At 49.1% G+C, this 22,935-nt stretch overlaps 1 protein-coding gene across 25 annotated transcripts in view; it reads right to left on the bottom strand.

Moving 5' to 3' along the window:
• Positions 1–22,935, bottom strand: part of NFASC (neurofascin) — a 73,208-nt gene that overhangs the window by 18,506 nt on the left and 31,767 nt on the right. For 11 of the 25 annotated variants that reach the window (XR_010993724.1, XM_068173043.1, XM_068173058.1 and 8 more), the window contains 14 exons: positions 22,563–22,674; positions 22,297–22,463; positions 21,296–21,443; positions 20,573–20,697; positions 19,737–19,772; positions 18,791–18,892; positions 18,508–18,705; positions 17,131–17,201; positions 15,944–16,166; positions 14,038–14,153; positions 12,748–12,952; positions 10,836–10,958; positions 9,851–10,024; positions 6,610–6,639 (listed from right to left, as the gene is read on the bottom strand). Coding sequence is in view for 23 of the 25 variants with exons in the window: in XM_068173043.1 (XP_068029144.1) it covers positions 6,610–6,639; positions 9,851–10,024; positions 10,836–10,958; positions 12,748–12,952; positions 14,038–14,153; positions 15,944–16,166; positions 17,131–17,201; positions 18,508–18,705; positions 18,791–18,892; positions 19,737–19,772; positions 20,573–20,697; positions 21,296–21,443; positions 22,297–22,463; positions 22,563–22,674 (1,830 nt within the window). In the remaining 2 variants the exon portion in view is untranslated. The remainder of the gene's footprint in view (positions 1–6,609; positions 6,640–9,850; positions 10,025–10,835; positions 10,959–12,747; positions 12,953–14,037; positions 14,154–15,943; positions 16,167–17,130; positions 17,202–18,507; positions 18,706–18,790; positions 18,893–19,736; positions 19,773–20,572; positions 20,698–21,295; positions 21,444–22,296; positions 22,464–22,562; positions 22,675–22,935) is intronic. The other 14 variants (XR_010993725.1, XM_068173060.1, XM_068173046.1 and 11 more) reach the window with 7 other exon arrangements.

The following is a 22,935-nucleotide window of genomic DNA, read 5'->3' as shown; positions in this document are numbered from 1 at the left end:
GGAGCAGCCACAGTCACCCCAAAAGCCCCATCCAGCCCCAGGAGCAGCCACAGTCACCCCCAAACCCCCGTCCGGCCCCAGGAGCAGCCACAGTCACCCCAAAAGACCCCCGTCCGGCCCCAGGAGCAGCCACAGTCACCCCAAAACCCCTCCCGGTGCTCTCGGTGCTGACCCCACAGCATCCCGATCTCATGCACCCCGATCCGAAGCCGCCCGTGCAGAGCCCGTCCCTGGCCCGGCACGGGGGGGTCCAGCCCGGGCAGGGGGAGGTGACAGGAAGGGGACACATCCAAAGGCTCGGCTTTGCCCTCGCGTGTTCGTGGTGAGCCAAAAAAGAACAAAAGGAATTTTTGCGTTTTGCCCTTCTGGATTTGCTCCGCAAGGACTCGGCGGGGTCCCGAGGCCGCTAAAAGCTTTTCCTGCGCTGGGATTTGTCCCCATCCATCTCCACGGATTGCTGGCGGGTTTTTGGGGTTAAGAGATTGGTGTCGCCGGGTTAATGTCCCCATTAACGGGATGGAGCCGCGCAGGAGGCTGGGAACACTCAGCTAATGCAGGCTCGGAATTCCCACGGGAATCCCGGCTCCCCTCGGAGGAAAATGAGACCTCGAAAGGCACAAAGTGAATTTGGGGAACGAGACCTCAAAAGGCACAAAGTCAATTTGGGGAAGGCGGGAGCCGGTGGAAAACCTGGCATGGCTTTCCAGCTTCCAGCAGGGCTCTCCAAGAGCAGCAGAAATCCAGTTTTAATGCTCCTCCAGACTTTAGATGGGAAGAGATTGTCCGGGGGAAATCTCTGAGCATCCCTCACGCACCCAAATCTGCCCCGCCTGGAGCACCGGGATGAGCTGCCCGCGGTTCCAGGTGGGGTTTGCCCTCCTTGCCCTGTGAGTTTGTGGGTTTTAAGTCGGGTAATTTTTTGGGGGCTCCCCTGGTAGGGGAGACTCTTTTGGAGTAGTTTTGTGTCAGGAATGAGAGAGGTATTGGATTTTTTTTTTTTTTTTGGTTTTAGTTTTTGTTTATTATTTTATCAAAACTGTAGCATACTGTTTGTACTAGGCTCTGTGTGTATGAAAAAGGGTACAAAAAAGGCTAATAATTTTTTGTTATAAGGTTTTTTAAGTCGAATCAAAAACTAAGCTACTTAATTAAGAAGTGATACTTAAATTATTTTTTTTCTAACTTAATAACTAACTTCTAAAGACTCGCAATGTGGATTTTTCTACTTAAGTACAAGATATTACTTAAACCTAAGAAGAAAGAGGGAGAAGAACAAAGAAGAAGGGAACTCAAGACAACATTTTATATTTTCTATTTTGAACCCATCTATAACGTACTAAAAATCTTAAATTTCTCACCCATGTGACATACTACACAACTCTCTACAATCTCTACAATCTATTTCACACTTTTGTGGTTTCTAGTTTACCTTGAGGCTTTGGAAGTTTTCTCCATGAATGAGGGTCAGAGTCAGTGCTCCCCTGGGGGTCAGGACACCCCAGAGCAGACAGAGGAATATTCCCGGTGCCCTGGGTTTCTACACTGCCGCACTTCCCTGGCTCTGGGGGAAGCGCTCCATGCCAGCGGAGCCGTCACTTCCCATCAGGATAACCGGGGCTGGCTCCGATCTCGATCAGGAGAGGATGGCGGGGATGGAAATCAGCCTGGCAGGAGCGGGCCAGGTGAAGAGTGGGATGGGGTGAGCTGGAAAACTCGGGGAAGGCAGGGTGGGAATGCGGCTCCCACGGAGAGGGAGGGAGGGAGGGGTGAGGTTTGATCCTAAACCGCCCCAGGATGTGGAGCTGTGGCCTTGTTTGGGATTAAAACTGAAATGGATGCAGCCCAAGGGCTGGAGGGGATCAGAGGGATCTCAGGGATCAAGGGTGATTTCAGGGATCCCAGGGATCCGATACCCCCCCAAAGAAAAGGGATCACAGGGATCAAGGGGGATTTCAGACATCCCATGGATCTCATATCCCCCAAAGAAAAAGGATCTCAGGGATCAGAGAGATCAAGGAGGATTTCAGTCATCCCAGGGATCCGATATCCCCCAAAGGAAAAGGATCCCAGGGATCCCAGGGATCAAGGAGGATTTCAGGGATCCCAAGGATCCGACATCCCCCAGAGAAAAAGGATCTCGGGGATCAGAGGGATCACAGGGATCACAGGGATCACAGGGATCAAGGAGGATTTCAGGGATCTCAGGGATCTGATATCCCCCAAAGAAAAGGGATCTCAGGGATCAGAGGGATCACAGGGATCAAGGAGGATCACAGAGATCCCAGGGATCTGATACCCCTCAAAAGAAAAAGGATCACAGGGATCCCAGGGATCAAGGAGGATTTCAGACATCCCATGGATCTGATATCCCCCAAAGAAAAGGGACATCAGGGATCCCCGAGTCCCTTCCCGGGGTCCCCTCCCGCTGCCACCAGGAGTGACAAAGATCCCAAAGGGAGACAGGAGACACAGGCTGGCATTCCCGGCCCTTTGGAAAGTCTGGAAATCCCATCCACCCTCCTAAAATTGGCTGTGGTGCTCCAGCCACAGCGTTCCCGAGCTTTGCGGAGGAGCTGGAGTTGTTCTGCATTCCCAGGGCTTGGACAGAAAGTTTGGGGCCAGGACGGAGCACCTGGAATTTGTGGGATGAGGGGGAACATCCCCCTTTTTCTTTTCTGAAAGAGTGCAGCCCATTCCCCATCCCAGGCGGGGCAGCACCGGGGAATGGCTCTAAGCGGGAAGAAATCACCCGGGAAATTTGGAGTAAAAACCAGCAGCAGCAATTCCCAGCTCTTTATCTCATTTTAGCTGAGTCCATCTTCCTGGAAAGCGCCAAACGAGCACTCAGCTCTTTAATTGCCTCCCTTGCAAGGCTTTTTCCGTCTCCAAGATCCATTACTCCCTCTCAGGGAAGGATGGGGGGAAGATGATGGATTGAAGATGCAGCAATTAATAATTTCACTAATGAGAGATGCTGAGCTCTTTGCTGCCTCCCCAGCTGGGAGTAAGCAGGGAAAAAAAAAAAACCTCCAAACCTTCCACAAAAAACTGTTTGAAGCTCGGATTAGGGGAAAAAAATCCAGAGAGGGAGAATCCTAAAAGAAAACCAGGATTTTTTGAAGGGAAGTTCTAAGGAAAAGACGCAAATCCTGCTTGGAGTAGCATAATTAATGAAAAGTGGCTTTTGGTTTTTTGAAAAATGCAGGAAGCAATCCCAATCTGTGCTGCCTTTTAATTATTTAAAGGTGCTTTTAATGTGTTGTTGGGCTGTGGCAATAGCTTTCCCTGGGGCGTGTCTACAAAATAATGAGGCTTGAAGAGATTGGGATGAATTTTTCATGATTTTTGATGATTGGGCCGAGGACATTGGCGGAGATTTATTTTTAATTCTCCCGGTTTTTACCAACAGAATGGAATTGGGAGTCCTTGGCCATGAAGTGCTGAAAATCCGATGTGGAAAGAGAAGAAATTGGAGAAGAGAAGCGGGTGATGGAGCAGAAAGAGAGGGCTCAGCAATTCCTTCTCTTTCTGAAATGAAAAATGGGATTTTTCACCTCAAATTCCCATTTATGGACAGACAAAAGTCAGGATTTTCCCTCTGAGTCTAGATCAGATTTCTTTATGGTTCCTGATGAAGTTTTTTCCATAAGGATGGAAAATCAAAAATCCAGTTTTGGATTTTTTTTCTCGCTCGGAGCATAAACAAAAGCTCTTTTTTAATCTCCTCTTTTTCCCAAATCTCCTCTCCTGTTGTCCAAAGCCTGACTTAGGAAAGGTGAAGCCTTTCCTGAGGGAAAATCCCTGCACTTCACTTTGATTCCATGACCTGCTCCGGTTCCTCCTGGCCCTGTGTCAGGTTTTCCCTGGAAAATGAACTTTTCATTCCCTGTCTGCAGCAGCCTTGGCAAGGAGAATTTTCCTGTAATTCAGGACAAATTCCATAAAAGTCCACCCAAGCTGGGTCAGCCAGTGGAGATGGGGAAGGTCAGGGAGAATTTCCGAGGATTTTTTGGGAAGAGAAACATCCTCTGGAGCCTGAGGAAGCCTGAGGAGAACAAGATCCAGCTCCGGAGTGGGACTGGGGTGGGAAAGGGAATTTTCCATGCCCTGAGTCCCCTCCTGGAGCCTGGAATAGGGAGGAAGATGAGGCAGCAATTCCTGACCTCCAGCTCCACTGCCTGACTCTCCAAAGTGATATTTCTCCTTTTGGAAAGGGGGAAAATGGAGGGATGGGCTCTGGATAATTGGGGGATTATCCCTGAAATCACAAATTATTCCAGTGGGGCAAGAAATGAAGCTGGGAAGGATTCGGTGCTGGGAGGATGAAGAGATCAGGGTGCGATTCCAGAGTTCAGCAGGACCCTCTGGAAGCAGAAAAGGACTTGAGGTGATCCTGATCCACAAAGAAAATCCAGATTCTGGTGGCTGAGCCAAACACTGGATGGAGACGGAGCTGGAGGAGAGGGTGGTCCCGATCCTGAGGTTTTTTATGTGCATTTTCAGGGATTTTATGTTCATTTTCAGGATTTTCATGTGCATTCCCAGGATTTTTAAGTGCCTTTTCAGGTCCCCGCCACCTAAACCTGACCAATCTGTTATTCCTCTTTTTTGGGGGGAGGGGATGGTGGAGGAAGAGAAAAAGAGAGGAAGGAGAAAGATTGGCATCTGTTCAGGAAGTGGGGGAAAAAAGCAAAATAATATCAGGAAAAGACATCGCTGAAGCAAAATCCAAGTCCAAGGAACATCCACGAGGCAGGAAAGCAAATCCTGCACTTGGATCCCTCAGGAAAACCTTCCCTGGGAAGCTGTTCCTGCTTGGAATGTGCAGAGGTAAAGCAGGACCTGCTCAGAGCCCCCGCTGTGGGGAATCGGGAGCTGCTGCTGCTGCTCCCAAAAAAGCTTTCTTTTGGGATGAGTTTGGGGCGGCTGCACCCCCCTGGTTGGCAATTCCCGGTTTCCTGAGCTGGGAAAAGGCTCTCCCGCTGCTTGGAATGTGGGAAATGCGCATTGGATGTGGGGAAATCGGAATTTTCCAAGTTTGGGAGAGGTGGGCATGCTTCCCTGGGTGATCTGGAATGGTGTTGGGGCGATGCAGGGCGGCGCTGGGATATCTGGGATCGTGTTTTCCATGGAAGTGGGAGGAGGAGCTGTCCCTGGTGCTGGAAAATGTCTTTCCCTGCTCCTACGTTTTGGGAATAGCGAGGAGGGCAAAGCCAGCAGAAGGCTCCATGCAGAACATGCACAGCTCAAATTCCCGCTCAACCCTTCCAATGGACACCGGGAATGGGAGGAATCTCCTGGATCAAAGCCCTGGGAGAGCTACAGGGAATCCCCCCAAAAAAACCCAAATCTCCAGCTGCGATCCCGCAGTTGCTGCAAGGGCCCCATAGAGCCAGAAATGTTCTGGGTTTTGTGGGGTGGGGATGGTGAGGGTTAAAGAGGGACAGGGGTTTGTGCAGAGCTGAGTTAAAATCCTCTGTGAGAGGGGGAAAGCTCTTTAATAGGGAAAAAATTCTTCAATAGGGAAAACCCCTCTTTAATAGGGAAAAACCCCCTTCTGTAATAAGGAAAAATGCCTCTTTAGTAGGGAGAAAACCCCTCTTTAATAGGGGAAAACCTCTCTTTCACTGAGGAAAAAACCCCTCTAAAATAGAGGGGAAAGTCTTCTTTAATAGGGGGAAAACCCTTCTTTAATAGGGAGGAAAACCCCTCTTCTTTAATAGGGAAAAATATCTTTAATAGAGGGAAATAATGTCTTCAATAGGGAATAAAACCTTTTTCATATGGAAAAAAATCCCCTCTAAAACAGGGAAAAGGCCCCCTCTAAAATAGGGGGGGAAACCCCACATTAAGAGGGTAAAAATCCCCTGTTTAATAGGTAGAAAAATTGCTTAATAGGGAAAAAAAAACCTCTTTGCTAGGGAAAAACCCCTCTTTAATATTGAAAAAAAGCCCTTTAATAGGCAAAAATGCCCCTCTTTAATATGGAAAAACACACCCTCTAAAATAGGGGGAAAACCCTCTTTAATGGAGAAAAAAGTGTCTATATTAGGGGAAAAAAACCCCGCTAATATAGGGGAAAAAACCCATTAAAATATGAAAAAACCCCTTTTAACAATGAAAAGCCATCTTAAATATTAAAAAACCCCCTGTAATAGGAAATAAACCCTGTTTAACGGGGGGGAAAGCCAATTTAATAGGAAAAAAACCCACTTTAATAGGGGGAAAAGGTCACTTTAATAGGGGAAAAAGCTCACTTTAATAGGGGAAAAAAAAAACCACTTTAAAAGGGAAAAGCAACCCTCTTAAATAGGGAAAAAACCCCACTTTAATAGGGAAAAAACACATTTTAATGGGAATTTGACTCTCCTTTGGGCTCGCCCAGCCCACGGCCACCTGTGGTTTGGTTTGGAGATTTTTGAGCGGCTTTTAAGCCTGGCTTAGAGACCTTTTAATCTTCGCCTGCCCCGCTGTGGAGCCACCCTGGTCCCCTTTGTGCCTGCAAGGATTGAAATGCCCAATTGGCGTGGCCATTGGAAGGGTTTTAATGAACTTTTCGGCTTAATTGGCAGCTTAATTGGCAAGCTCCGTTGCCCCCATGCCGGTTACCTCCGGGTACGGTACCTGGGCTTGGCGTAGCTTCGGAGGCAGCGCCAGGGATAGAGAGAGAGAGAGGGGGGGAAAAACAGGAAAACGGAGAGAAAGAGGGAAGAGAAAAACACAGGAATTTATCAAACAACCCCAACGCGCCACCAGGACAATCGGAGTCATCGGAGAGCGGAGAGAGAGGGGGAAAACGGGATTAAATCCAAGCTAGGACAGCCCCTGGAATCCAGGAATTTGGGATAAACCACGCCAGGGAATCTGGGATAAACCAAGAATCAGGGATAAACTGGGAATCAGGGATAAACCATGCCAGAAAATCTGGGATAAACTAGGAATCGGGGATAAACCACACCAGGGAACCAGGGATAATCCAAGCCAGGGAATCTGGGATAAACCAGGAATCAGGGATAAACCATGCCAGAAAATCTGGGATAAACCAAGAACTGGGGATAAACCACGCCAGGGAATCAGGGATAATCCAAGCCAGGGAATCTGTGATAAACCAGGAATCAGGGATAAACCATGCCAGGGAATCAGGGATAAACCATGCCAGAAAATCTGGGATAAACCAAGAATTGGGGATAAACCATGCCAGGGAATCAGGGATAATCCATGCCAGGAAATCTGGGATAAACCAGGAATCAGGGATAAACTGGGAATCAAGGATAAACCAAGCCAGAAAATCTGGGATAAACCAAGAATTGGGGATAAACCATGCCAGGAAATCTGGGATAAACCATGCCAGGGAATCTGGGATAAACCATGCCAGGAAATCTGGGATAAACCATGCCAGGAAATCTGGGATAAACCAGGAATCGGGGATAAACCACGCCAGGAAAGTGGGATAAACCAAGCCAAGGAATCTGGGATAAACCAGGAATCAGGGATAAACTGGGAATCAAGGATAAACCATGCCAGAAAATCTGGGATAAACCAAGAACTGGGGATAAACCATGCCAGGAAATCTGGGATAAACCATGCCAGGGAATCTGGGATAAACCAGGAATCGGGGATAAACCACACCAGGGAATCTGGGATAAACCAAGCCAGGGAATCTGGGATAAACCACACCAGGATCCAGGTTAAACAACCAAGAGGGGACAGAGGTGGCACTGAGGTGACAGCAGTGGCATCAGGTGACAATGGTGTCCTTTAGTTAAGGAGTACTTAAGCAATGGTGTCGTTAAACCATTAAGCCGAGTACTTAAACCCGTGTTTAGGTCTAATACCAACAAAAACCGGTTTTGACACCGAATTTCAACTTTCACCTCGGTTTTTCCTTGCTAGACCCACCTGATTTAAAGTCTGTGTCTGGAGGAGTCTGGTGAGCAGGAAACCTCCTCGGAGCAGGCAAATGGGTTTAATTTCCTTAATCTGCTTATTTTCCTTTAATTCCAGCCTCGGCTGGGTTTAATTTTCTTAATCTGCTTATTTTCGGCAGGAAGTCCCATCAAAGTGAGCAAAACTCACCTGTTTTGTGTTGTACCTCGTGTTTGGAGGGCAAATTTCTGTAGTATGGGAGTAAATTACTCAAATTTTACAATTCTATGTGTTTTGACAGCCAAACCTTGTGTTTTTGGCAGCACCGGGTGCCACATCCTCACCCCAAACCCCACAGAGGGGGTTCTTTGTCTTGTCCAGCAGGTTTGGGCACCACCTGATATTTCTGATACACAAAATTTATCCAAATCAATTAAAATTTATACACCACGACAGTTATCTCGTTATTATCAGTGTCCAAAATTCGGGTGCGAACCAGCTAAAAATATTCAATTTTTAGCTCCCTGAGCTCTCACAATTCCTTTTAAAGCAATTCCAGGCCCCTCTTGTGTTTTCCTTGGCTGTTTTCTCCCCCCCCCATCCAATAAATTTTGCTGGATCCCATCCCAGGGGTGTCGATAACGGTTTTATTCCCACTGGATCCGGGCAGGAATCACTTTCCCCACTCAGAGCCATTAGCTGGGGTGGGGGATGGAGGGAAGGAGAGAAAACCCCATTAAATCCCAGCTCTAACCCAATCCCAGCTCTGTCAGACGAGCTTAAAGAGGGGAGAGAGCCGCCCTTGGTTCCCTCAGGGCTCCGGAACTTCCACTTAAATTTGATGGATGCTCCACAAGGGGAGTTTTATCTGATTATGGGGCTGAGATTGGGGCTCTGGAGGCTTCCAGGGTCAGGTGACACCCATGGGGTGACAGGGAGGTGGCACTGGGAATTTTATCTGATTATGGGGCTGAGACTGGGGCTCTGGAGGCTTTTAGGGTCAGGTGACACCTGTGGGGTGACAGGGAGGTGGCACCGAGTTCCCTGCACTCAAAAATCCCCCAAAGCTGCCCTGCTGAGCTGACACAGAAACACAAAGGGGCAAATCAGAGCTTCGCCCTCAGCACAAAGAAAGCGAGATCCCAAAATCATGGATTGGTTCGGGTTGGAAAGGACCTTAAATCTCATCCAGTCCCACCCAGGGGCACTTCCACCATCCCAGGTGGTTCCAAGATGACCTTGGACACTTCCAGCGATGCAGGAGCATCCACAACCTCTCCGTACCAGTGTTTCCAAACCCTTCAAGTGAGGAATTCCTTCCTGAATCCCATCTCGCCCTGCCCTCTTTTGGTAAGAATCATAAATTCTACAAATATCCTCCTGCTCCAGGGCACACAAAGAATGTCCCTCCCTTGGGGACAGACAGGAGCTTCCCTGGGACAGTCCCCAGGTCACCTCAGTTGGGTTTTTACTGCAGCATTTGGCCACCTCCACCTCTGCAGGAAAACATCAATGGCCATCGCTGTCCTGCTCTCCTGGTTTTTGGGATTCCCTGATTCCATTTTTGGGCTCTTCCATGGCCCTGTTGTGATGCCATTTTTGGGTTTGCCATGGCCTGTCACAATGCCATTTTTTGGCTCTTCCATGGCCTGTCACAATGCCATTTTTGGCTCTTCCACGGCCTGTCACAATGCCATTTTTGGATGTTCCCTGGCCCATTATGATGATATTTTTGAGATTTCTCAAGGCCTGTCTTTGTGCCATTTTGGGGTTGCCACATCTTGTCACAATGCTATTTTTGGGCTGTTCCACAGCCTGTCATGATAACATTTTTGGGGTTTGTCACATCTTGCCACCATGCCATTTTTTTGGCCGTTCCACAGCCCGTCACGATAACATTTTTGGGGTTGCCACATCCTGCCACTATGCCATTTTTTGGGTTTGACACATCCTGTCCCTCCACAAAGCCAGGTGCTGCCCTTACCTTCGTCCAGCAGTGCCGGCGACTCCTCCACCAGGGTCTCTCCCTCTCCCACCTGGGTGCGGGCACGGAGCATGAAGCGATAGCGGGAGATCGGGTCTGACCTCTGCAGGGTGAACCTTGTCTGGTTGGGGGACAGGTTCTCCACCACTGTCCGGCCCGTCCGGGACCCGTTAACTGCAGAGAGAAGGCAGGGCAAGCCAAACTCAGCCTGGACCAGGAATTTTGGGGTGTCCAGTTGATCCCTCACCCCCCTGGAGGGTCTGTGAGGTCACTGTGGGGTCACTGAGGGGCTCAGAGCTGTTGCTGCTCTTGAGCGTGACAAGCTTGGGGCACTTGGTGACATCATGGCTTGGGGACCTGCTGGGGTGGACATCAGGTGCTCTCTCCTGCCCAAGGTTCTGGGGTATCACTTCCTAAATCTTGTGTTTGCATGAGCACCAGAAGTACTCCGGCTGCACCTAAAGTCTTCCTAAATCCAAGATCCAGCTGATTTTCCCTCAAAAACGGAGTCTGGGGAGCTGCTGAGCACTCACCCCCTCCATGATTAAGAGCAGATGTCTCCAGCTTGTCCCCTCACCCCGGAGAGGCTCTGTGGGGTCACTGTGGGGCTCAGGACTGTTAAATACACCCAGTTTGGGGCACCTGGGGACCTGCTGGGGGGACATTCAGGTGAGCACAGAAAGCTCAGGGTCATTCAGGCTCTGGGCATCACCTCATCCAATTTGTGTTGGGTGAGCACCAAAAGTATCTCAGGCTGCACCTAAAATCTTCCTAAATCTGAGAATAAACAAATTTCCTTTCAAAAACTGAGTCTGGAGAGCTGCTGAGCACCCACCACCCTCCCTGCAGATGGCCAGGACCCCTCCCAGCACCAGTTTGTCCCACCATGGAAGTCTCCAGTTCCTCATGGATCTCCCTGCCCTGGCAAAAAGCAGGAAGGGAAGGATTTCCTGATCTATCAGCGGGAAGAAGACGTGGCACGTACAGGGTTGGTATCGGAGGGTGTATCCCGTGATGATCCCGTTGGGATGCTCGGGGTGATCCCACTCCAGGTTGATGATTTCCAGGTTGGGCTGTCGGATCCGCAGGTACCTGGGGGAGCTGGGCACTTGGAGGGGAGCGGGGAGGAGAGGGGAGAGAGGAGAAAACATACACGGGGTAACGAACGTGGCGCTGCTGCACCCACCACAGGCTGGGCCACACCCTGGCCACTCCGAAATCCCTGCACAGACACACCCCAAATGGATCACAAAGGATTTATCCCAAAACCCAGGAGCCATGTGGGGTTTTAGGCAAAAAAAATCCCATGGGATCCTCCAGCAAGGCCACAGAAGCAGAGATGGAATGCAGCTCCAGCCCCACTTCTCCTGTTGGACCCATACTTCCCAGCCTTCCTTACATCCCTCTCCCATCCCAAGGTTTTCATCCCAAAAAATTCTCCCTTAGAAGCATAAAAATTATCCCAAAATCTTCTCTGAACTCCAGCCCTACTTCTCTTCTTGGACCCAAATCTCCTGACCTTCCTTACATCCCCCCACCCATCCCAAAGATTTCTCACAGAAGCACAAGAAGTATCCCAAAAACTTCTCTAATTCCAGCTCCACTTCTCTTGGTCCCAAATTTCCTGACCTTCCTGACACCCCCCACTCATCCCAAGGTTTTCATCCCACAGATTTCTCTCTTAGAACCCCCAAAAGTGGCTCCTCTTATCCCAAAAAATCGCTGGGAGATGGAATTCCAGAGATCTCCCCCAGGGAGCTGCTTCCCACTGCTCCTCACCCTAAGGAATGTTTGGGATTATCGCTGCTTTAACTGCTGAAGGAAGGAAAGAATTATCCAGCCTGGAGTTAAATTATTCTCCCGATTTCCTCCTAATTGCGGTGTCTTAATTGGGGGAAGAGAGATGGGAGAGCTCAGGGATGTATTTTTAGTTGTTCAGGATATCCTTCAGCCTCCTCAATGTCAGTTTGAGTCGATGAAAGGGCTTGGTGGTGTAGGAAAAAATAAAATCCGCATTTTCCCCTTGATAAGAGTAAAATCCGTAATTATTAATTAACGCCACCCGCATGTCCTTATCATCACCCCAAATGTCCAAAGCCACGCTAAATCTCCCAGAAATAGGGTCACAATGCCCCTGCTTGCAAAAACTACAGGAATTGAACCTTTTCTTCTGAAACAACCTCAATTATCCACAGAAAATCCTTAAAAAATTGGGATTTTTTTCAAGGAATTGTGAAGGAAGAGACAGCGCTAAAAGGAATAGAAAAGGGGAGACCTCAAAATATTTTGAGACAAGACTTGCAAACATGTTCTTGTGTTTTTGTGACCTTCTGTGCCTGAATTCCCTCCTGTGCTGTAGGAAAATCACTTCCAGCCGTTGGAATTGGGGCTCCAACTCGGAATTATCGGCGTATCTATAAATAGCTCCTGTGCCAGTGACAAAATTAAACCCTTGAGTTCATCCTTGACACAAGAACGAGGTGCTCTTTTCTCCAAAGTCTGGCAGTGATTCCTGAAGGTCCTGGGAAGGTTTTCCTGCCTTTTCCAGGATGGGTCCAACCATTGCCATGTCCCCAAACCGCGGCTCGGGAACATTCACAGCTCAGGCAGCAAATCAAGGGCACTGAGCTCTGCCTAGGAAAGGGTTTTGCAAATATTCCTCTCATCCAGCCCAAAATCTTCTTGGCTGAGGTGTCCAGACCCCCTGCCTGAGGGATTTTTAGGAATGCTGAAGGGGTCAGGAGCCAACTCCAGCTGTGCCTTCAGCGATGTCACCGACGGCGACAGCGCCCAGGTGACGCTCAGCTAAAATCCCTCCTCAGCTGCGGCTCAGCTCCCTGGATCTGCTCCACCCAAACCTCTCCCAGCAGGGAAAAAAGCTCCCTGTGGGAACGTACCTCCTTCAGGGGTGGGGAATTCCTTCATTTCGCTGCGGGGCCCGTCCCCTCGGCCGTTGGTGACCACCATCTCCAGCTTGTAGTTGCTGTAAGGGAACAGCCGGGACACGGTGCCCCGGTTGCGGTCTCCAGGAAAACTCACAAACTGCCGTTTTTTGGAGACCCACAGGTTCTTCAGCAAGCTGCTGTCTCTCCAGAAATAGGCCTTCAAGAAATAGGCAGGCCAGGTGAAGCTTTTTCCCGTTTAATAACGGGTTTTTGGGGTTTTTAGATGTTAAAAATCAGAATTTTGCCTTTAAGGGTGGCTCAAGGCTGTGGGAGTTTTTAGAGGAATTAGTGAAGCTCCATGAGGAAAATCTGGGGTGTTACTGAGGCTGAGCAGGGGGTTAAGAACTTCCCAAAACATTGAGCAAGACCACTGAGCTCAGACTAAAGCTGTTCCTAATTCCCAAGGATTAAAATCCGAGTGGTTCTCCCTTTCCGCTCGCGGTGGACAAGTAAATGTGGGACACACCCAGGCACGAATAAAAGCCTGAATTTGGGAAATCGCCCATTCGAGCTCCTGTCTGTAAATCCTATTTAATGCAGAAACAAGAATCCATTCAGAAAATCCCTCAGAATCGGGAGAAGTGGAGCCAGCAGATGATCAGATTGGGAACACTGGGATTCTTTGCTGGATATGAGGTTTTGGGAATATTTTAACGCCCAGGAAAGGGCCCTGCTCAGGGTTTGGCTTGGTTTGAATGGCTCCATCCTCTGTGCTTCAGCAGCAAGTATAAATATTAGATATAAGTCTGGAAAGATAGATAAATATTAAATATAAACCTGGAAAGACCCGAAAAGACACGGATCCACGCTGGCTTTAGTGCTCAGTTAGTCCTGACCACAGGTTTAGGCTTTGCAAGGGTTGTTGATCAGTAAAAAACACTGTCAGTGTTTTGGGGATGACACAAAACCTGACCTGGTTGGGATCACTCCCTCAGAGCCCCTGTGCTCTGTGGCCAGGACCATCCCAATCCCTCCCAGTTTTCTTGGAGCATCCCAAATCCTGCAGCCAAGACCAGAGGAAGCAACAGGAGACGTCCCCGACCCCATCCTGACATCCCAAAGAGCAAATCCTTGGTGCTGCCCCAAACCCAAAGGCTCCTGGTGACCAAAGAAAGTTTTCTGTCATCCCCACATCCAGCAGCTCCACCCCCGGGAGCCAGCTGGGAATTTTGGGAGGTTTAGCTGTGTTAATGGTCAGTGTTGGGCGGGGATTTGGGACTGGGGAGTTTGGGATTTGCTCACTCGGTACTCCTTGAGCTGTCCCTGGATGGTGTCCAGGTGCACCCGGGTCCAGGTCAGAGCTATGGCAGTGCTGTTTAAGACTCTGATCCTGACATCCGTGGGCGCAGCCTTGGGATCTGGGCAGGTAGGGATAAAGCGGAGTGGTCATTAGGAACCTGGAATGACCCTGGAGCTCGGACAGATGGACAGCTGGACAGCTGGACACCCCATGATATGCTTTTCCCACCAGAAATCCTGCTAGCAGCATCCCCATGATGGCTTCACCCTCTTCCGTGGGAAGAAAATAAATCCGATTTCACACCTCCAGTCATCAGGAGAACATTCCTGATCCAGCTAAAAGTGGAAATTCCTGCTGCAGGGAAGGGTCTGGCTCACCTCCCTCTCCAGGTGGGGGATTTCAGCACATCCAACCCTCTCCTTCTTCACCTGTCCCAAAGCTGGACCCCAAAGATAAAAAAAAAAAAAAAAAAAAAAAACCAACACCTAATTTCCATATTCTTAATCATAATTTGGTCAATTTGCTGTTGATCCAGTTGGGATTTTATCTCCTTTCTACAGCTTCTGCTGTGTGGGGAGATCTGGAGTGAAGCAGTTCAGATCTGACTATTTTTGGGACAGTTTTTGTGGATTTTTGGGATTTTTGACCCATCCCAACCCTCAAACAGAGGCAGGAGAAGCTCTGATCTCCCTGCTTTGCCTCCATGCAACACACACACTTGGAAGCTCATCCAGATCCTCCCAAACCTCCAAATTATTGCAGGTATTTCCAAGAGAAATTAAAAAACTCCTTGGAAGGGCACAGGAAATGGATCTTTCCCAGTAACAACCTCTGAACTGGGTCCAGTTTGCTTCCAGTGCTTTGTCTTCCCCTGATTCCCACTTTTTTGCCCCATTTTCCTTGCCCCGCCTCCTCTGGGAGATGCCCAGCTGGAGGAGGTATTGTCTGCACCACCTCAACCCCAAAATTCCAGCTTTTCTTCCAATTTCTGTGCTCTGTTTGTGCCCCTTGGCTTTAAACCTGGGGTCATGGATGGTCACCTGATTTATCCCAGAATTCCAGCTTTACTTCCAATTTTGGTGCCTTGTTTGTGCTGCTTGGCTTCAAGTCTGGAATCTCCTGCCTCATCCACCTTCATTCTTGAAAAATCCCGTAGACTTACAGCCAGGGACTCCCTGACACCACAAAGTCACAGAAATTCCTTTAAAAATCCAGCAGCTGGGAACAAACCCCATCATCCCAGTGGGATTGGGATAATGGACGTCAAGAGTCTTGGAAGTTACAAGCACAGGAGGTGATCCCAGCAGCCCAAACAAAGATGGAAAGGGAATTAAAGCAGCTGGGAGTTGTCCTGTGTGGTCATGGCAGGGGATTAGGGAAAGATAAGCTGAGCCAAAACAGGAAACCAAGCTGGGCTTAGTGGAGTTTTATCACAAAAATCCAGGCCATGATGGATTTAGGAATTTTAGGGCTGTTGTAGAACCTTTAATTTGAGGTGATCTCGATTCTCTGCAGGTGTTAGAGTGAAAAAATTCCTGCCACTTGTTGGGACATGGCCAGAGGTGACCTAGAGTGGAATTTTGGTGGTTTCCACCCGCCAGGAATGGTTTGGATTAGAAGGGACCTTACAGTCATCCAGGCCCATGGGCAGGAACATCTCCCATAGCCCAGGTGGCCATGGACAGGGAGATCTTCCATAGCCCAGGTGGCCACGGACAGGGAGATCTTCCACAGCCCAGGTGTCCGTGGACAAGGACATCTTCCACTGCCCAGGTCCTCCAAGCCTTGTCCAAACTAAAACTGGATTTTTGTCCCAAATTCCTCAGTGCCTTGCACACATCCTGGGCACTCCTTGGCCTTTGATGGGATCATCCCTGAAATCCCACCTGCAGCTGCGGGAATACTCACAATCCTCCCCGGAATATCCGATGTAGGTGTCGGGCTCCGGGGCTCTGCCGAAGTCGTTCTCGGCCTGCACCTTGATCTCGTAGGGGACGTAGATGGGGGTGTTCCACACCACGTGCCGCGCGCTCCGCACGGTCTCATTGTACCAGCTCCCGCGGGGGTCCCGCCGCCGCCACCTCACGATGTACCTGAGGTTGGGCCCATAAGCCTGAGTTGCGTTCAGAGGCTTCAGTGGAGCAAAACAGAGAAGGGAAAGTGTGAAGAAGGGAAAAAAAAAAAAAATTGGATTTTTCCGCCAAGGTGATCCTGAAGTTCTGATCAGCAGTGGGGTTGTGTTCCAGGCTCCATCAGCAAATCCCAAAGGAGGGCAAGGTTTTGCTCCCAAGGAGAGGCAGAATTAGTTCTTGCCCTCCAGAGCCATGGCAGGACCGGGAAATTTTATTCACAAAATCCAAGATTTTATTCCTGGAATGGTTTGGGTTGAAAGGGATTTAAATTCCAAGCCCCTTCCATGGGCAGAGACACTTCCAGTAGCCCAGATTCCTAATCCATATATTACATGAAATAGGTAAAATATGTGCATAATATCGAATTATACAATATATATTCCATATCTACTATCCTCATGTTCCAGCCTCTATTCCTGCTGTCATTCCAGCCCTCCCCACGGCTCATCCCTGATTTGTGGCTGACACCTGCTGGTGCAGGAAGCAAAGTAGGAGCGGCCCCGTAAATCCTCTGAGCTGCTCAAAGACTCCACTTCAGGGCATCCTCGGGAAGCCAAGTCTGGAATCTGACATCTTTGGGTGCCACGTCTTTGAATTATTTTATTTTCAATTTTTTGAATTATTATTCTTATCACAGCACTAAAACCGGCCTTTCTTGTACCTTCTGCATTTATTTCATGGAATCCTGGAATGGTTTGGTTTGGGAGGGACCTGAAATCCCATTCCACTCCACCCCCATGAGTAGGGACAACTTCCACGATCCCAGGTTGCTCCAACCTAGCCTGGGACACTTCCAGGGATGGGACAGCCATGGATTTTTTGGGAATTCCATCCCAGCCTCTCCCCACCCTCCTGATGAAGGATTTATTCCCAGTATCCTACCTATCCCTGCCCTCTGGCACTCTGAAATCATTCCCCCCTCATCCCACAACTCCATCCCAAAGTACATCAAGAAGAACTCACGGTCCATGTTATCTCCATGTTGTTTTTTTGGGTCCCTGCCCCTTGAACTCCCGTTGGATTTATTTCAGGACCTGAAATTCACATTGAAAACCGAAACAATTAATTTTTCAATGTCAAAAAACAACCACTGAGGGGTTAAAACCTTGCAAGCTGAAAGTCCTTCCAAGGCAGAAGTTAATGGCCTGATTTTTCCAGAAGTTCCCATTCAGGTTAATGGGACACAAGACTTTCAGTCCTCTGGAAAACCAGGCCATTTATTTCGGAGGCTCTTTTTTGTCCCCTAAATGTCCTAAATCTTTTGAAAGGAAACCATTGTGGAGGGAGCAGAGTTTGTCACTTTGAAACACGGCGGGCACTGCTGGGAGCCAACACTAGATGCCAGCAGATCCTCCAACAATTGCCCTGGAATGGGTAAAGGAAGAAATGCAGCAGAACTGCTGAGATTCCTCTGAATTCCTCATGTGGAATTTTCCCAAATGTTCCGTAACAAAGCACTGGGCAGACAAACTCAAGTCTTGGTTGTGGATTGGAGATTGCTTTGTTCTTCTGTCATGGAATTTGGGTAGAAAGGGATCTTGAAATCACCCAATTCCACCTTTCCCTATCCCAGGCTGCTCCAAGCCCCATCAAACCTGGCCTTGGACACTTCCAGGGATCCAGGGGCAGCCACATTTTTTCTGGGTAATCTGTGCCAGGGCCTCGCCACCCCCACAGCTTTAACAGGAGCCAATAATTAACAATATTTGCACTTGAGTCTGATTTTCCTACAGATTTCTGAGCTTCCTGTACTCTGGAAGGACTGGAAGGATTCCTTAAGGAATCTTCCATTTAGGGAAAGGAAGGAAAACCAGGTTTTCCTATAATAAATGAGTTATTTTTGTATAAACCTCTGCATTCTGCTGCCCTGAAGGACATCACCCACAGTCTTGAGAATTCCATACAGAAAATTCCCCTGCTGCCTGTCGCCCTGTTCTTATGAGAGTTTTAAAAGTTCTTCTGAAAGTTCCTATACCTTCTGATATTTGCATGTTTCAACTGAGGTTTCTCACACATGTTCATGTAAATAATGATTGTTTTACATTCTTCTTTGTGGGTGGAGAGAATTGATGGACTGTTGGTTTGACAAGTGTGGTTGGAGAGGTGACAGTTTCACCTTCTAATCCACTGTCATTTTTACTATTGTATATATAATAGAGTCAGAAAATAAAGTTTGCTTTTTTACGTTCTTTTTCTTTCCTTTAACATCTAACCTGCTTCTGTGAGTTATTTGGTGTCACAGTGTGACAGCCACCCTTGCCAACCTATTCCTGGGATCAAGGGAGGAACCTCCGTGGAGAGTGGTGGATTCCAAGGACAAAAAACCTGGGAAAAACTCACGTGCCCCGTTGGTCTGGTAGCGCTCGGAGGGCAAGCTGGGCACGCTGCTGCCCACGTCGTTGACGGCGATCACCCGGAATTGGTAATTCACGTATGGGGACAGGCTCAGCACGGCCGAGTTGACGCTCCCGGGATACCTGGAGTGGTTGTGCCACATTCCCGGCTGTAAGCGGTCCTCCTCAAACTGGACAATGTAGTCTGGGAAGAGCAGGAAGAGGCTGGGTGGAGGGTTTGGATGGGAAGGGATTTTCCGTCACAGGGATTCTGGGGACAGGGGACAGACCTGTGATGGGGCTGTTGTTGTCATCGCCAGGGATCCACGTCAGCCGCACACTCCTCTCAGCCAGATCCGTCAGCTCCAAGTCCCGGGGCCGGTCAGGTCGTTCTGTTGGAATGGGATAAATGAGTCTGGAATTGTCCCAGGAGCAAGTCTCAGTTCCCACCACCTCTCCCAGCCCCATGGGCAGGATGTGCTCCAGGGCACAGTCCATGTCCTGCAGCTCTTTAGGGGACTGGAGTGATTTTTAAAATAAAAATGTTGTCATTTCTGACAGTGTCTTGCATGGAAATCTTGCCTTTCCCAGGAAAAACCCTGCCTTTCCCAAAAAAAAAAAAAAAAAAAAATGGTGGGGAAAGCACCAGGGGCTGGTTTAGGGGGATTTGTGACCCTACACAGAGAAATGCAAATGAACAGCAGTAAAAGGACACAAAACCTTAGTGGAAACACAAATTTTTGATAGAAATTCCCCGTTTTTTAAAGTGTGATCACAAGGACCAGCTCATGCAGAAACAGGAATAAATTCCAGGTAAAAATTAGGGGATTCCATGGGTTGTTTTTTTTTTTTTTTCCCATCAGGATTTTCAAGTGCAGGTGAAGTGATTCCTGCACTCAGGAGCTGCCACCGTGGGACAAAAAAATGTGGTGGAACAGGAGCTTTCTACCCATCTGGAAGGGCTTTCAAGGACAATTTGGATAGGACTTGGAAAAATCAGCTCCTTCAAGGACAGCTTGGGCAGGACTTGGAGCTTCAGCTCCTTCAAGGACAACTTGGAAGCATCAACTCCCTCAAGGACAACTCGGGCAGGACTTGGATCTCCGGCTCCTTCAACCTGGAAGCATCATCCCCCATTTTTTCCAGCTGCCACCCATTTCTCTTGGAGTTACAGGTGAGGGAAAACCAAAACCAAGGTGGGAAATTAAAGGAAGGTGAGGAATTAGTGATGATTACCTTTGGGTAAATCTCTCAACCGATTAGCGGGGATGGCTGCAAGGTAAGACAGTGCTTGTTAAATCGGGTTAGTTTAAGCTTGGGAGGCCAAAGGAGCACCTGGCAAACATAAAGTTCCAGATTTCAGCAGGAATTGATCCAGTTTGGGAAGCAGAGCAGGAATATCCTTCCCCCAGAGACCTCCATGCTTTACCCACACTCGTAGTTGACAGCAAAAGGGAAATATCAGCCTGATGTGGGGTTAATGAGCCATTAGGGGAAAGGAGGGGAAATAAATCAACTGCAGGGGATTATTTGGGATTTGGGATTCCTGTTCCAGCTGTGGAGGGGCACTGGCAGGTTGTGGCATTCCTGGGAATCTCAAGTGGCCAGGGGATGATAAATCCCTGTTTGCCAAGCAGAGCTTGCAGTGGCACAAATGGGGAATGGGGTGAAGTTTGTCCCTCCCTGTGCTGCAAAGGGGACACACAACGGGGCAGGAGCTGGCTCAGCCCCAATCCCATAGCTCAGCATCCCAACACCCCACTAAATTCACCCCCAAATTTAGGACTTTTCTCATGGATCTTCAACATCCACTCGGGGATATTTTGGCCTGTGTGCCACAATTCCTGTTTAATTTTTTACCCTCAAATCCCAGGGTTTTTTGTAGCATTTCAGTGCCATCATCCAAGACGAGGAAGCGAATCCTGTGACAACAGAACCCCTGCTCTGCCAGCACCTCCCTGAGCATCCAGGGGACATCCTTGGAGCCCAGACCCCCCTTCCAGCCTGACCTCAATGTCAGGGTGTCCCGTTCAAAGCCAAGCACTCAGCTGTGGGGTCAGGTGGGGCTTTACCCAGCACGGTGAGATAGGCCTTAGCCAAGTCCTTGTCCAGCTCCGTGCTGGCCACGCACGTGTAATCGCCCTGGTCCTTCTCAGTCACGCCATAGATCGTCAGACCATCCTCTTCCTTCTTCATCCTTCAAGGAAACAATGTCCCAAAATTCTGCCCCAACATATTTAGGAAATAATGTTGAAGACTGGATGTTCCCTGACAAAATCCAGCTGGAAACCCAACCAGAGCAGGAAAACATCTCCGGTCTGGAAATTTTGTCAGCTGAGGATGTGCTGGGTTATTCTGAGAAAGCTCATTTCCTAAGGAATCACGCGCCCTGGGGTGTATCTGGGGAATAATCACATTTTTAGGACAACAGCCAACCCTGGGCTCGTGCCCTGGGATCAGATCTTGCCTCACAAGAAACAGGAATCAGGTACGGAAAGGAAATTAAAGCTGTGCCAGCCACAGCAGAGAAACATTAATTCTGGAGTGGCTCATTATGAATTCCCAGGTTTTATCAAGATGTGCTAAAATATCCGGAAATAAAACCCGCAGCAAAGTCTGGATTTACTGTTAAATCAGCTGGAATTGCTGGAGGGAGCCAATGAGACTTAAAGTGTCAAAAACATCAAACATTGTTTAGGTGGGAACTCAATATTTATCCCTGGGGACTCCTGGAATATTCTGCTAAAAATCCAACAATTCTGGGAGAGAAATCAATGGAATTTTTGGGCACATACCTGCTCCCCAGGTACAGGGGGGCATCGTCCTTGAGCCACGTGACCATGAGCCGCAGTGTGGGGTCATGCTTGACGCGGCAGTGGAGCCGGGGCATGGTGCCCCTCTTGACCACCTGGTCCTCAGGGCCCCTCACGATCCTGGTGGGGTCTGCATGGGGTCACAAACAAAGGGTCATGTCCCAAACTCCTCAGGACCCCTCATGATCCCTGTGGGGTCTGCATGAAATAAGGGGCTATGCCCCAAACTTCTCGTGTTCTCCCACGATGCTGGTGGGGTCTGCACAGGGTCAAGGGTTAAGTCCCAAACTCCTTGAGTTCCCTCACAACCCTTGAGGTGGTTCTGCACAGGGCCACAAACAAAGGGTCACACCCCAGATTCCTCAGGCTCCCTCACAACTTTGGTAGGGTCTGCATGGGGTCAAGGGTTGTGTCCCAAACTCCTCAGGTCCCCTCATGATCCTGGTGGGGTCTGCAGGAGGTCACAAAGGGTCGTAGGGCTTGGCTCAGGGACTCAACGGAGAGCAGGGTTCCTTGGGAAGGACAAGCACAGTTGGGGTTTTTGTCCAGCTTTGAACAAATAAATTAATTTAACGAGTCATTAATTCGTGCTGAGCCTTTAAAAGAACCCCATTTTTTGGAGTCAGCAGCTGGATTTGCTGAGTGGTGTAAAAACAATTCCAAAAATGTTTTATTGTCCTCAGCTAATCCCGAGGAACACTTGGGGTCAGTGGTGGCGTTGCTGATGGCATCTCCCATCCTGATACCCAACCCAAACCCTTCCACCATCCCCAGCCTTGGCTTTTCCCAACATTAAAATGGAATCTCCACCATTTTAAGGCTCCCAGTTCTGACCTACTGGAAGATCAGAGGAGCCACAACCAACCCCCTTCACCTCAAGGGTTATTCCTGATGCAACTTCCAGAAAATCCAAGACATTGACCTCAACTACTTCTGCTGCAACTTCCAGAGGATCCAAGATTTTGGCACCTCTCTGCCCCTACCTTTGACCTCCAGGCGGACCTGGGCCTCAGCTTTTCCCAAGATGTTGGTGGCCACACAGGTGTAGATTCCCTGGTCCTCCTTCCGAGCCATGAACATCTCCAAGCTCCCGTTCTCATGGGCTTTGTAGTTGCCTCCATCCAGCGTGTTCCCCTGGCCATTCTTAAACCTCCCAACACCACAAAGTGCTGTTGGAAGGGAAGGAAAAGCAGGAAACCCCCCCCTTTCCCACCCCTTGGGATGCAGCGGGATGGGATCCAGCTCTTACCAGCGCAGGGTGGGGATGGGGGACCCGAAAAAGGGACAATCCAGGCGCGTCCTGTTGTTCTGGATCACCCTGATCAGCTGGTTCCGGGGGCCCAGGATCCGGGGGGGAACATCTGCCAACCACCAAAATTCCAGCCATGGAGAAGGAGGAAAAATGGATTCTGATGCTCTTTTGAAGCTTCTTCCCTGTTTTTTTGGTTCACTTTTCCTACTGGCACTTTCAAAACCCAGTAGAGCTTCTAAACTCCTGCTCACCTCACCTTCCCTCTCCTACCAGCCTCGTTATCCCTGGATTTGCCCAGCCTTTGCCTGGTTTGAATCCATGGTAATGGATTCCCACTCCAAAGCCTAGGTGCCTTTGTGCATCCCCTCAG

The sequence above is a fragment of the Anomalospiza imberbis genome, chromosome 26 (genome assembly GCF_031753505.1).
Source record: "Anomalospiza imberbis isolate Cuckoo-Finch-1a 21T00152 chromosome 26, ASM3175350v1, whole genome shotgun sequence".
Taxonomy (NCBI): domain Eukaryota; kingdom Metazoa; phylum Chordata; class Aves; order Passeriformes; family Viduidae; genus Anomalospiza; species Anomalospiza imberbis.
Note: the sequence above shows the minus strand (reverse complement) of the source record. Positions and strands in the feature narration are given on the sequence as shown.